This window comes from Mustela nigripes, chromosome X (assembly GCF_022355385.1).
Source record: "Mustela nigripes isolate SB6536 chromosome X, MUSNIG.SB6536, whole genome shotgun sequence".
Classification (NCBI taxonomy): Eukaryota; Metazoa; Chordata; class Mammalia; order Carnivora; family Mustelidae; genus Mustela; species Mustela nigripes.
The window spans coordinates 1,329,951-1,342,786 of record NC_081575.1 but is presented as its reverse complement, the minus strand read 5'-3'; the positions used below and the strand labels follow the sequence as shown (position 1 = coordinate 1,342,786).

General features: G+C 59.0%; 1 protein-coding gene and 2 long non-coding RNA genes across 10 annotated transcripts in view; 2 read left to right on the top strand and 1 right to left on the bottom strand.

Annotated features, from left to right (window-relative positions):
- TKTL1 (transketolase like 1) overlaps positions 1 to 2,835 on the top strand; it is a 24,851-nt gene extending 22,016 nt beyond the window's left edge. Inside the window, exons 11-13 of the mRNA XM_059385797.1 lie at positions 496 to 592; positions 725 to 844; positions 2,270 to 2,835. Coding sequence (XP_059241780.1) covers positions 496 to 592; positions 725 to 844; positions 2,270 to 2,442 — 390 coding nt within the window. The 3' untranslated portion in view covers positions 2,443 to 2,835. The remainder of the gene's footprint in view (positions 1 to 495; positions 593 to 724; positions 845 to 2,269) is intronic.
- On the bottom strand, positions 2,286 to 11,826 carry LOC132007585 (uncharacterized). Of its 8 annotated transcripts, none has more exons than XR_009401400.1 (4): positions 11,586 to 11,826; positions 4,861 to 8,782; positions 2,829 to 2,964; positions 2,286 to 2,373 (listed from the first exon to the last, which is right to left on the bottom strand). It is a non-coding gene; the product is annotated as an uncharacterized LOC132007585 (long non-coding RNA). The 8 variants fall into 8 exon arrangements; XR_009401399.1 differs by having other exon boundaries at positions 4,861 to 9,978; positions 11,586 to 11,825; XR_009401403.1 differs by lacking the exon at positions 11,586 to 11,826 and adding an exon at positions 11,397 to 11,512.
- Positions 11,517 to 12,836, top strand: LOC132007586 (uncharacterized). The gene is made up of 3 exons (XR_009401404.1): positions 11,517 to 11,603; positions 12,099 to 12,156; positions 12,605 to 12,836. It is a non-coding gene; the product is annotated as an uncharacterized LOC132007586 (long non-coding RNA).

Here is a 12,836-nt window from a genome sequence, read left to right as displayed (position 1 = left end):
TTTCAGATCCCAGTTTGAAATCTGCCCTCTTTGCTAAAGGGTATTCTCTAAGAACTTAGTGATTAGGCACCATAAATCATGAAGCATGATAGATGAATTTGTAAAAATGAACATGAAGGAAGGCTTATCAAAAAGGATGTCCTTGGGTGCCTGGGTGGCTCAGTGGGTTAAGCCGCTGCCTTCAGCTCAGGTCATGATCTCAGGGTCCTGGGATCGAGTCCCGCATCGGGCTCTCTGCTCAGCAGGGAGCCTGCTTCCTCCTCTCTCTCTCTCTCTGCCTGCCTCTCTGCCTACTTGTGATCTCTCTCTGTCAAATAAATAAAATCTTTAAAAAGGATGTCCTTGTTTAGTGTACTGATTCAGCTTTTTTAATACAGTGAATTATTAAGAAGTGAAATCGGTAGGACTGAGGAAGAGCAGCCTAGTAGTAGTCTCTCTGAGATGCGCTCTGCACACAGTAACTACAGCTTTTTTGCTCTTGGGGCATAATACCAGGTCCTCCGCCACAGTGTCAATGACAAAGTCACAGTGATCGGAGCTGGAGTTACTCTGCACGAAGCCTTAGCAGCTGCCGAAGATCTTTCTAAGCAAGGTCAGTTGGTTTTTGCTGGACATTGATGTTTAAGCTGGGGAGAGGTAGGACTTGGGCTGCCTCATGTGCCCCACTTAGACTTTTTTTCCTAAGTCCGTTTCACATGCAAAGCTGGCTATTGCTCTTCTCCAGATATTTCTATCCGTGTCATCGACCTGTTTACCATTAAGCCCCTGGATGTTCCCACCATTGTCTCTAATGCCAGAGCCACAGGCGGCCGTATTATCACAGTGGAGGACCACTACCCAGAAGGTACGTGCAGGCCTTGAGGGTCATTGTGAAAGTGGGCTTTGGCAGGATGTGTTTTTGATTTCCATGACTGGAAGCATGACATGCCCCAGGTGTCACCCAGTCAGGCGCTCCTCCAACAACTGTTATTACTGCTCTTTGCAAGCGCATTGTTTTTGGGGTCTCTTACCCACCTACACGTGCTCCTCAGGGCGGAGCCATCCCCATACTCAAGTTGTGTGACCCCAGGACAGCGCCGTGCCTGGTGCCGAGTGGCTCAGTGGCAGACAGAGGAGTGTCTGATGGCATTGTGGGTAGGGAGGGGTCTTAAAAATCTTGACAGTTGTGCTTGAGTTTTGAATGGTTAATTTGCTCCCCTCCCAAAAGGGGAATAGTGCCTTGCAAGCAGAGAACACAGCAAATGCAGAAAAACTGTGTGAGCCTGGGAGAGGGGGCTGGGAAGGTTAGGTGAGGCATATGAGGGTGTGGGGAGTTCCGTGTGGTCGTGTGTCATGGGCCCAAGAGCACAACTGTGATCCACAGTGATTTTCTAGGAGCACTCTCGGTGCTTTCACAGCTGAGGTTATTGTAGGGAAAGGACACACACTGGGGCCCACGAGGACAGAAGGCACAGGAGAACCTGTGGAGAAGCCCACCCCCGTGGCTCCTTCCCTCCCTTCGGTGAGGGGCCTGCTGAGTGCTTTCCCTTCTCCAGTAGTGAGAAACTACATCACTGGAGACCCAAGGAACCCACTCAAGACCTCAGCACTCGGGTTTTATTGGGTGCTGATCACACGGGCTCCCCTGCCACACACCAAACCTCCTGACTTCCAGAGGAAAACATGCGCTCCCAGGGCCCTGCACCAGCCCATTGCCCAGGTGTCCACCAAGCGCTAGCCTTGCAAGCAGCCCTGCTGAAGCTAGCAGCTTCAGGCCTGCCTGGTCGTTCTTTTCCGTATGGTTGATTGGTTGTTTTAATCATTTTGGGGTTCCCGACAGCTTTAAGAACCTGAGCTTGTAGCCCCCTATGTCTGTGGAGCCCCAGCTGAGAGAGCTCCTGCTGTAATGTGGCTGGGAGCAATTTGGAGACTCACAGGTTTTATGGGGTTTTTTAAAAAGATTTATTTATTTGGGGGGAGGAGAGAGGGAGAAGTAGACTCCCTGCTGACCAGAGACACCCCACCCCCAATTCGGGGCTTGATCCCAGGACCCTAAGATCATGACCTGAGCCAAAGGCAGATGCTTCACCAACTGAGCCACCCAGGCGCCCCCAGAGACCCACAGTTTTGAATGAGAACTCCTCTGGCTAGTCAGGGCTGTTCCATGAGTCAGTGGCTAGCGAAAAATATTTTTCCCTAGGAACCAGCAAATTCAAAGGACTCTATACTTGGGGCTTTAAGGCTGACTAGCCGCTACCAACACAGAGCCTGCTGTCCTTTGTTTCCCCAGGCGGCATCGGGGAGGCTGTCTGTGCGGCCGTCTCCATGGAGCCCGACATCCTGGTCCATCAGCTGGCAGTGCCCGCAGTGCCTCGGAGTGGGAAGCCGAGTGAGCTGCTGGACATATACGGCGTCAGTGCTAGACACATCATAGTGGCCGTGAAGTGTATGTTGATGAACTAAAATACATTAGTTGGCATTAGACATAGAAGACTGGCTTCTCTACCTTATGTTTATGCTCCGTTGGCAGACTATCATTTAAATCTATACTGTTTTGTTACTAAAAAGTAAAGCAAGTTGTAACTACCTTCTGTTAAACCGTAACTACTTATACAAGTGTAACTCATCTTTGACTCAGGAGAGTGTGTTATAAGCTTACACATAAGACGACAAAAGAACCACGTAAAAGTTTGCTGATAAGATAACTGGGAACTGGGCTGGGGATCAACTTAGGATCAGTTTCTCGAATGTGTATGTTCTCCTTGTAAGTGAAGGGCAACTTGCACTGTAGATGCTCGCACAGGTCCCCTGCCCCCCCCCCCCCCCCCGGGGCGCTGCTGCCATCGTACCTGCCGCTCCCTGGGGACCGTGGGGTTTCGCTGCACTGGAACCTCCTCTGGTGTTTGCCTTCATCTCCCCTTGACGGTGCAGAGCCTATGGAGCGGCAGTGAAAGCTCTCCGGATGTCCTGTGTTGCTCGCAGTGACTGTTGTGTGAAAAGAGGACACAACTAGTTCCAGTCTCCACACTGCACACTTTGTGAGGTCTCAGAAATGTCTCATTTGCCCAGTGACCAAACTGTTAGCTCAATTATATTCAAATAAGCATACCAGTTAATGTTAATAAAAACATTTAAAAAAAAACAGCTGCTTTATTTTATTTGTGCTTCGTGTGGGATTTGGTTTCTCCTTGATGAAATTCTAGTTAAGGAAAGAGTTTCTGTCTAAACCAGGAAAGAGAGTCCCATTCCCCACAGCAGAAGATGCGGGGGAAGGGTATTGGTCGGGAGGCGGATGGCTGGAGCGGACAAGCGGGTGTCTGATAGTCGTGGTCCTAATTTTGATTGCCCTCATTCAGTGGTTGTCAGGAGTCCGTTCTAGAGCATGTGGGGGCGACTCAGAGCTGCCCCGGCCCTTGGGAGCCCTTGGGGCCTGCTGGCTCTGCCCCTAGGCTTTTAAATCACTGAACTGGTTTCCTGGCCTGTGCTTGTTTCATAAGATGGCAGAACCAGCAGCTTCAATGTAAGACAGCTGATAGATAAAATACAGCCTTATACAAAAACAGTAAAAAGATCAAATGGATTTTTTTTTGTGGAAAAAAAAAATGTAACGGTTGATATAGGGTCACTGTAGAAAATACAAATAAAGGAAATTTTGACCTCAATTACCTGACCCTCTCAACTCCACACAATGCCATAGTTTCTAGGATGTGTATCGAGTTGAATGAACAACTCTCCCCAGGTCATTTTGTGGACATTTGCCTCCAGATAGAAACTCTGAACCCCTTGGTAGTGGCTCCCACTCCCCTTCCCAGCCCCTGGCAACCGCTCATGTATTTTCCATCTCTAGATTTGCCTCTTCTGGACACTCAGCAGGAGGGGCATGGCACGGGGTGTGGCTTCATGCAGGCCTTTGAGGTTCCCGCAGGCGGTAGCAAGTGTTGGGAGCGCCCTCGGGCCTTCCCGCCCACGGTCTGCAGGTGCTGGGAGTTCACCACCGGAGGCTGCACGCTTTTCACCTCTCCTCTTGTGAATGATGCTGCCCACGCTCCCACGCAAGCTTGTGGGTGTGAATTTGCAGCTCTCGTGTGTGTGAAGCGAGGAGTGGAGCTGCGGCCCCGCAATTTCTGTTCACTACTCTGTATGCCTGTGAGAGCGAGCGGGTCTACGAGGAGCGGCAGCCCCCGACCGAAGGCGCCCCGACGGCTGTGAGGCACCGAGTGCTCGCCAGGAGAGCCACTGGGCTTGGAGCCAGATGCTTGGCCGGGCGTGAGCACGACCCCTGCCTGGGCTCGGGTGTGAAATGCCACATCCCGTGAGATCGACAAGGACAGAACAGTAAATATGACCCAGGATGAAAGTGCCCTTCCAAAAGCCTAAATTCGGGCCCCGACCGTGCTGGGCTGAGCCTGATCACAGAGAAGGAAACGGACTTGGGGCAGCGACAGCTGCTGCGCACAAAGCAGCGGGAGCGCCGGGAGGAAGGAAGCAGCGGTGGGAAGGCGCAGGTGCTGACCTACGTCGGACTGGGGGCGGGGACCCTTTTGCCTCAGTTTGTTCCATCTGTACAAAGGGATGACGCTGATGATGGTGATAATCCCTCACAGGACTGTGGCGGGATTTTGGAGGACCCATGAAAATGTCCCCACTGACGGCTTCTTCCTGGTGTGCTCCTACTCCCCAGGCCCAGCCTGAGCGCGCGCCCACAACCCCCCCGCCCCCCCCCCCCCCCCGCCCCGAGCTCCAGCCCCTTTGGGGCCTCATCCCGGGCTTGGCAGTGAATATGCCCAGGCTTGCCCGGCCTGGCCAGCCCCCTGTGCAGCACAGGCTGCTCGCAGCCCACCTCCAGACCGCCTGTGCCCTACCGGGACTCCCTCTACCCACCATTTGACACCGCCTCACTCCTGCCGTGCCCGCCCTCCCGGCAGGCCCCGCGGCCCCCTCAGTACCGGCCAGTCTGAAAGCCGGCGGCAGCCGGGCCACGTCGCTGGGTTTTGTCCCGTCACTCATTGGGCACCAGCCAATCAGCGTCGCCTGCGCCAGGCTGGTGCGGGAGGTGGGCAACGCCCCGAGCGACGAGCAAGCGCAGTGGCTTAGGTGTAGCCCCCTTGCTGCGAGGGGCCACAACGGCCCCGGTGCCCAGGGACCAGTCGGAGCAGTGCACTGCCCTTAACCTTGGGCAGACCAGCGATGGACAGAGGTATGACCAGAGAGAAAGAGACACTGCTGGTGGCGGGGTGACGGCCTTAGAGGGGCAAGGGCGCGGGGCTGCGGAGGGTGGAGATGGGTGGAGAAGCAAGTTGGGTGGTGGCACAGGTGTGTGTCCCAGGCCCTCGTGCACTACCAAGTGCAAGGAAAATGATACACGACACAGCGCCCTCTTCAGCTCAGGCCTCTGGAGCAAAAGGGGTCGGGAGGGGCCTTCTCTGGGGGAGCAGCGCACCCACCGGCGCGCCGGCGCAGCTGCGGCCAAGAGACAGGTAGCTTCGCCCTCCGCGGAGCAGCCAGCCAGCCGCACTTGGGATCAGAAAAGCAGTGGCCTGGAATTTCAGAATCCTAAAAAGAACGCACGGTGATTCCCTACCCTGTGAGGAGGACGCACAGAGAGTTACAGAACCCTCAAGGGAGGGACCCAGAAGCGCACCCGGGGAAGGAAGGGCGGAGATGCACAGCCCTGGCTCTGCATTCCTGCCCTCCTGCAGCATGCTGGCGCTCCGAGGGACTGATGTCATCCCTTTGTCAGCTTCAGCTGAGGCTCACCAGAGGCCCCAGTTCCAAGCGTGGCGGTCCCACTCCTCCGACCACCGCCTTATCTCTCACAGGAGAAACAGGACCTGGGAACTCCGCTGACCTTGGGATTCTGTAACCCCCACAACTAAATGTTGTTTGATATTCGGCCCTGCCCACCCTGGCAGGCAGAGGCACTAAGGGAATTTGTATAGGGCCCTCGTGAAAGTTCTCTGGTTGTCATACGGGTGGCGTGAGCCGAGCCCAGAGGGAAGGAACCCGGACTCGAACTCGTCCTTCCTTCTCGGCGCGTTCTCAGGTGCACTGGGGGATCGTCGCGCACCCCCATCTACATGAACGTCCTCGCCACCGCAGTGGCCGCTGGGGTTCCCCGCATCGCTTGCTGCCGGGGTTGGCCCTTCATCCCGGTGAGCCGCAGGTGAGGGCCTGGCGACCCACAAGGCCCCTGCCAGCCACGGGGGCCTCACGTCCCGCTTCCCACTGGCCGGGAGGGAGCCCCGCCCTGCGGCCCGAGGGCTGACCAGACCGGCCCCCACATTCCGGCCCGGCAGTCTGTCTTCCCGGACCCCTCCCCGTCCGGATCCTGCACCCGTCGGGCGTGAGTCAGGCTACGGGAAACAGACAGGGTTTCCCAACAGAGGGGACCGACTGGGAGGCGTCGGTCACTCAGGGACTGGACGACTGGAGTCACAGAAGTAATGCCGGAGGAAGCTGCCGCCCCCAGAGCAGGGGCCAAGGGGGAAGAAGAGGTTGGCGTCCGGGGAGCCTAGAAGCCAGGATGGGGGCGCCTTGAAGAGCCAGAGCCTGGAGCCCTGAGGAGGGGCTGCTGCAGTTTCCCAGGGAAGGAGGAGCCCCACCACCCAGCAAGAGGGGAACCCGGGCAGGAGGTCATTTCAGAGGCTCCGGCTTCTGGGTCACTAACCCCTTCCTCAGCGGCACCCGTCTGGGGTTCAACCCATCTGTTGGGACTTTTATTTCAATGACGGTGTTTCTTCTACTTTTAAAGTTCTTTGTCAGGGACGCCTGGGTGGCTCAGTCGGTGGGGCGGCTGCCTTCGGCTGGGGTTGGGATCCCGGCGTCCTGGGATCAAGCCCCGCATTGGGCTCCAGCCCCCGCATGGGCTCCTTGCTCGGCAGGGAGCCTGCTTCTCCCTCTGCCTCCGCCGGCCGCTCTGTCTGCCTGTGCTTGCTCGCGCTCTCTCTCTGACAAATCAATCAATCAATCATCTTTTTTTTTTTTTTTTTTATTAAAGAAAGGCTCTCTTTCAAATCTGCCTGGACACTTTTCTTGTTTTTATGTTTTTACTATTATTTTTTAAAGGTTGTATTGATTACTTGAGAGAGAGGGAGGGAGAGAAAGCACGAGGCCGGAGGGTCAGAGGGAAAAGCAGACTCCCCGCTGAGCCTGGAGTCCCAGTGGGGGACTCCATCCCGGTCCGGGGACTCGATCCCAGGATTCCGGGATCATGACCTGAGCCGAAGGCAGGCGCCCAACCACCTGAGCCGCCCAGACACCCCCAGAGCGCTGGTTTCAGGCGGGATCTCCGTTCCGCTCTCTCACTTCCCAAAAGCCCTTCCTCCCAGCACCCAGGAAACCCAACCCGGCAGCTCCCCGACACAGCCCCGGCCCGTCCCTGAGTCCCTGATCCCTCCTCTGTTCTCATGGGCTCTGCTTCCTCCGGGATTTCTCTTGCTTACCTGTGGGCCACCTATGCATCTCAACAGCGTTAACTAATTTTCTCATTATGGATTCCCTCGTCTTTCTCTCCAACTGGCCTGGCATCCCTGGGTGGCAGCAGCAGGGGGCCGAATGGCCCCGCCCCGCCCACCCCGGCCCAGGCTCGGCTGATTGGCACCGAGCCTGTGGCCAGCTGTCCAGGACCCCGGGGATTGGACCAGCGGGTCCACCTGCCAGGCTCGGGCGAGGAGGAGTTGGCAACGGGGACTCCTAAATTCTGCCCTGAGTCTCCACACTGTCCTCACGCTTGGCAGGAGGCCTTTGTGCCCAAGACACGCAACCCAGAAATGAGCAACTGAGACTTGAATACATTTGGTTATCTAGAAATGTGCAACGTCGGGGCGCCTGGCCAGCTCGGCTGGTAGGGCGTGTGGCTCTTGATCTCGGGCCGCCAGTCCCAGGCCCACGTTGGGTGTAGAGGTCGCTTAAAAACGAAACCTGTTTTATTTTGGTTGTTGTTGTTTGTTTGTTTGTTTGTTTGTTTTTTAAAGATTTTATTTATTTATTTGACAGAGAGAGATCACGAGTAGGCAGAGAGGCAGGCAGAGAGAGAGAGAGAGAGGAGGAAGCAGGCTCCTGCTGAGCAGAGAGCCTGATGCGGGACTCGATCCCAGGACCCCGAGATCATGACCTGAGCCGAAGGCAGCGGCTTAACCCACTGAGCCACCCAGGCGACCTGTTGTTTGTTTTTTAAAGATGTTATTTATTTATTTGTCAGAGGGAGTGAGCACAGGCAGACAGAGTGGCAGGCAGAGGCAGAGGGAGAAGCAGGCTCCCTGCTGAGCAAGGAGCCCGATGTGGGACTCGATCCCAGGATCCCGGGATCATGACCTGAGCCGAAGGCAGCCGCTCAACGAACTGAGCCACCCAGGCGTCCCAAAAATAAAACCTGTTTTTAAAAAATGGGCAGCTTCTTGACAGCCCAAACTAACAAGCCTAGTCTTTCAAGGCCAAAGCCACGCGGAGGGAAAATATTCGCGACATCCATAGCAACGAACGGACAGCCCTAGCGGAGGAGGAGCGCGCCTCTTTGCGGGAAGCGGTCACTTTGTGTCTGGCAGTGCGTTGAACGCCGGTAGGTCTCCATCAGGCGGTTCCACTTCCAGGTGGTTATAACCTAGAGGGAGACTGGCGCCGGTTCACAGCAGGCTGTTGCGGCGCCAAGATGCAGTGCGGAGAGCGAGCGAGGACAGGCCAGAGTCCCGGCAGCCGGGGATCCGTTCCGGAAAGCACGGTGCGTCTGTGCTCTCCGATGCCGTGCGGCCGGAGAAGGCACGTACACATTTGTCTACTGACATGGCCGGTTTTCCAAGACGTGTTGCTACGGAAAAGAAGTGGAAAAGGAAACACAGCGGAATCAACGTGTAGTGTGTAAAATCGAATAAGGACGTTGGAGATTGCAGCAGCAGAATACAGCGAGAAGAGAGAGACAATCGTTAACAATGTGGCTCAAACTAATGTCGCTTTGGAAACATTTTCAATCACGTGCTGTACAAACATGCAGGGTGGTCAGGGAAAATGGTCCAGCCGCCCTGGAAGGCGATTCCGCAGGTCCTTTCAGAGCGAAGCACCCTCCCGAAGCGCCCGGCGGGCTCAGTCGGGAGAGTGTGGGACTCTGCCCCTCGGGATCGTGAGTCTGAGCCCCGCACTGGGTGTAGACGCTTCGGCGCCCGTCTGCACGGGACCCAGCGACCGTACCCGTGGGCACTTATGCCAAAGAGACAGAAACTTGGGATCCCACGAACACCGGTGTGCGAGTGGTCGTAGCAGGTGTGTCCGTGGAGGCCTGAAACGGGGAACAAGCCAGGTGTCCCTCGGCAAGTGAACGCTTGAGCCTGACCGGTGGATCCACACGGAGGACCGGAGCCAGCGGCAGGAAGGAGGAGCTAACTGTGGATTCATGCAGCGGCCTGCGCGGATCGCCAGGGCATTACGGGGGCGGGGGGGGGGGCGAGGAGGAGCCCACCGCAGGCTCCCCACCCCGGCCGCGCACCGCATGGTTCCGTGTACCTAGCAGTGTCCACATGACGGAATTCTAGACAAGAATACAACGCTGGGGACCGTAACGGGGGCCGTGGGTTGGGAGGAGAGGCGAGGAGGCTGTGCTCACGTCAGGTCAACAGGAGGGGTCCTGTCACGTGAATCTCCACGCGCGAGGCAGTCACGTGAATCTCCACGCGCGAGGAACCTGCAGAGCCAGCGCGCCTGCGCACACACATGGACGCAACTCACACGGCGCGGCTCTCAGATGGCACCAAGGCCGCTTGGCGGTGTGCGATGGCAGGAGGCGTGCAACCTGCCAACCCTCGGGGAACTGCGGCAGGCATCCTGGGGTCTCTCACGTCCCCGCGCGTCACTTCTTCAAGATACAAGCTCAGGGGCGCCTGGGGGGCTCGGAGGGCTAAGCTTCTGCCTTCGGCTCAAGTCAGGATCTCAGGGTCCTGGGATCGGGCTCTCAGCTCAGCGGGGAGCCTGCTTCTCTCTCTCCGCCTGCCTCTCTGCCTACTTGTGACTTCTCTGTCAAATAAATAAATAAAATCTTTTTTTAAAAATCAATTTATACGGTGCATGGGTGGCTCAGAGGGTTAAGCCTCTGCCTTCCGCTCGGGTCACGATCCCAGGATCGAGCCCCGCATCGGGCTCTCTGCTCAGCGGGGAGCCTGCTTCCCCCCCCCCCCCCCCCCCCCCCCCCCCCCCCCCGCCTACCTGTGATCTCGGTCTGTCAAATAATTAAAAAAAAACCCTTAAAAAAAAAAAAAAAAGATACAAGCTCACACCAAAAGCACGCAAGCAGGGCTCCGCGTGGACAGGCAGGAGGACGTGCGCGGCTCTGCACAGAAAGCCCCTACCGTCCTTCCCCCGACCCCGGCCTCCCGCCCCTGGGGATGGCCGTCCAGCTGTCGGGCAGTTCCCAGGGCCCGACCGCGAGGAAGGCAGCCGTGGGAGCTGAGCCCCGCCGGGCGCGCAGGCGAACGGCCTGTATGGATTGGGCAGACGAAGTGTCCGTCAGGCCGCAGGGGCTGGGGTTCGTCGGGGACCTGGGGGGCGGGCCCCGTCAGGAGCCGAGCTTCCTCATTGGCTAAGCCAGCCGGAAAAGGGGCGGGAAGCCGGCGCCGCGCCTCCTGAGGGGCGGAGCTTCCTGTGGGCGCGCCAAGGGATGAGAGAAGACGGAGCCGGGGGTGGCCGGGGCGGGGCCCAACAGGCCTGGACGACGCCCGAGCCTTCTCGACACCGCCCTCCGCCCCCCCCCGCCCCTCCGGGTCCTGGAGGCCCCGTTTCCCGAGACCTGGGGGGGCCTACCCATGCTTCCGCGGGGAGGCGGAGGAGGAGCCTCTATGGAGTGCAGGCCCCGGGCGGCCGTGGGGCGCGGGAATGGGGAAAGCGCGGCTCCGCGGGCTTCTCTCCCGCTGCGCCCTGCAGGGCGCCCCCCGCCCAGCGCTGTCCTGAGAGTGTCTGGCCCCTAGGCCGCCACGGCCAGTGTACTGGGGACCCCAGGGTCCTAGTGAGGAGGGAGGGGGCGGGGGGAGGAGGGAGGGGGCGGGGGGAGGAGGAAGGGGGGCGACTATCCCCCGCTCCCCCCCAACCCCGCCCCGGGATGACAGAGCGCCCTGTCACTCCGTCTCCAACCCCTCCCAGTCCTGGCCTCTGAGAGCTGCCCTGCTGTCCGCTCCTGGGCACTTCCACCCTCCCAGGGCCCAGACTGTGGTCCTGCCTCCCCCAACATCCACTCCCCCGCCCCCCCACCCCCCCCCCCCCCCCCCCCCCCCACCCCCCGCTCCTTGCGAGCCCCGCGCACTGTGTTCCAGGGCCCCTGAGCGTGTCTGTGTCAGGGACGGTTCGCTGTCAAACATAGATCCCAAGATCCCAGCACCCCACCCCACCCGCACACACAGGCCTAGTATCCAGGAAAACGTGGGCAGAGCTGGGGCCTCTACCCGGGAAGGTGGTGTTCGTCAGAGGTCTCTGTCCACTCTTCTGGGCGTGCGCACAGCAGAAAAGTAACAAAGTCTTTCCACGTCACTCGTCCGGTGTGGCCCCCCCTGGGAGGGAAAGCCGCTCCAGCACACCCGTGCTCCAGGACCACCCGTGGTGGGGACCATCGGCGGTGCCTGCGGGCCTCTCACCTGGGGAGGTCAGTCAAGGTGAGCCCGGCCGACCAAGCTGGAGCTCAGCGGCTTCTCTCAGAGCGAGCGGGCGCGACCAGGTGGTTCTCACGCTGGAGGGCTGCACAGGGACAATCACCCTGGGGGTTTGTTCAAACTCGGGTCACTGGGCTCCACCCCAGAGTCTCTGATCTTCCAGATCTGAGGTGGGGCCTGAGAAAGGGTGCCTCTGACAAGCTCCTGGCTGCCTCCGCTGCTGCTGCCTCTGCGGGTCTGAGACAAGCCCACCCCCCCCCCACCCCCCCTCCCCTCTACCCCCCCCCCCCCCCCACCCCCACCCCACCCACCGCCCGGCCCTCCCGGTGGTGAGAAGCCGTGCTCTGGAGGCCTGAGACTCCTAGGGGTGTGCGTGCCTGCCCTCCCTGGGGCTGGCTCCTTTGCAGGGTCCCCACGGGTCTGGCAAATGTCAGGAGGGTGCTAGCCCTCGAGGGACCAGGGACTGCCCTCGAGTGGCAGTCACCCTTTCCTGCCTAGGTGGTGTGGAGGGCACCGTCCACAGCCCAGGCACGGGAAGAGCGTCAGCTTTGTCCAGGTGCTCGGGAATTCCCAGACTGGGGCTCGTGACGTGTGGACGCGTGGGAGAGAGGAGGGGCGATGAGCCCCGGGGCTGGGAGTGGGGATGGACAGAACTCTCTGATGAGGCAGAGGAAAGACCCAAACGCTGGGCTCGGGGATGGGAAAGGAACATGGGCCCTGAGATCCAGAATGAGGATTTGGGTGGCGGGCGGGGGAGAGTGGCGGGGGACTTGGAGACCACACGGGGGGCTCTCCGCCCGAAAACGGCCCTGACCGTTGTCTGGTCTGTGCATGCGGTCGGCCCTCGAGCTGGTGGGAGGCCGCTGCCTCTCTTCACCCAGGGGCTCTCCCAGCTCCTCGGTGAAGCTGCCCAGACCCGCTCAATGCCCAGCACCACTGCCCGCCCACCTAGGCCGGTCTTGCTGGTTGGTGTTTGCTTGGCAACGTGGTGGCCTCTTGTCTAGTTGGAGCCGCAGGTGAAGTGCGAGGCCAGTCACTGGCCACCGTGTGTCCCCAGAAGGAGCAACCCTGGGACCCCAGCACCTGAGCGTGTCCTGGCCGTGAGACTATGTGGAGGAGCTTCTGGCTTTGGTTCTCCCGCTCGCCTCCTCCACGTCCTGCAGCCACTGGCTCGTCAGGCTTTTCCCCCGTGGACTGCTTCAGGCCTTGTTTATGGGACGAGCCCTGAGTCACACC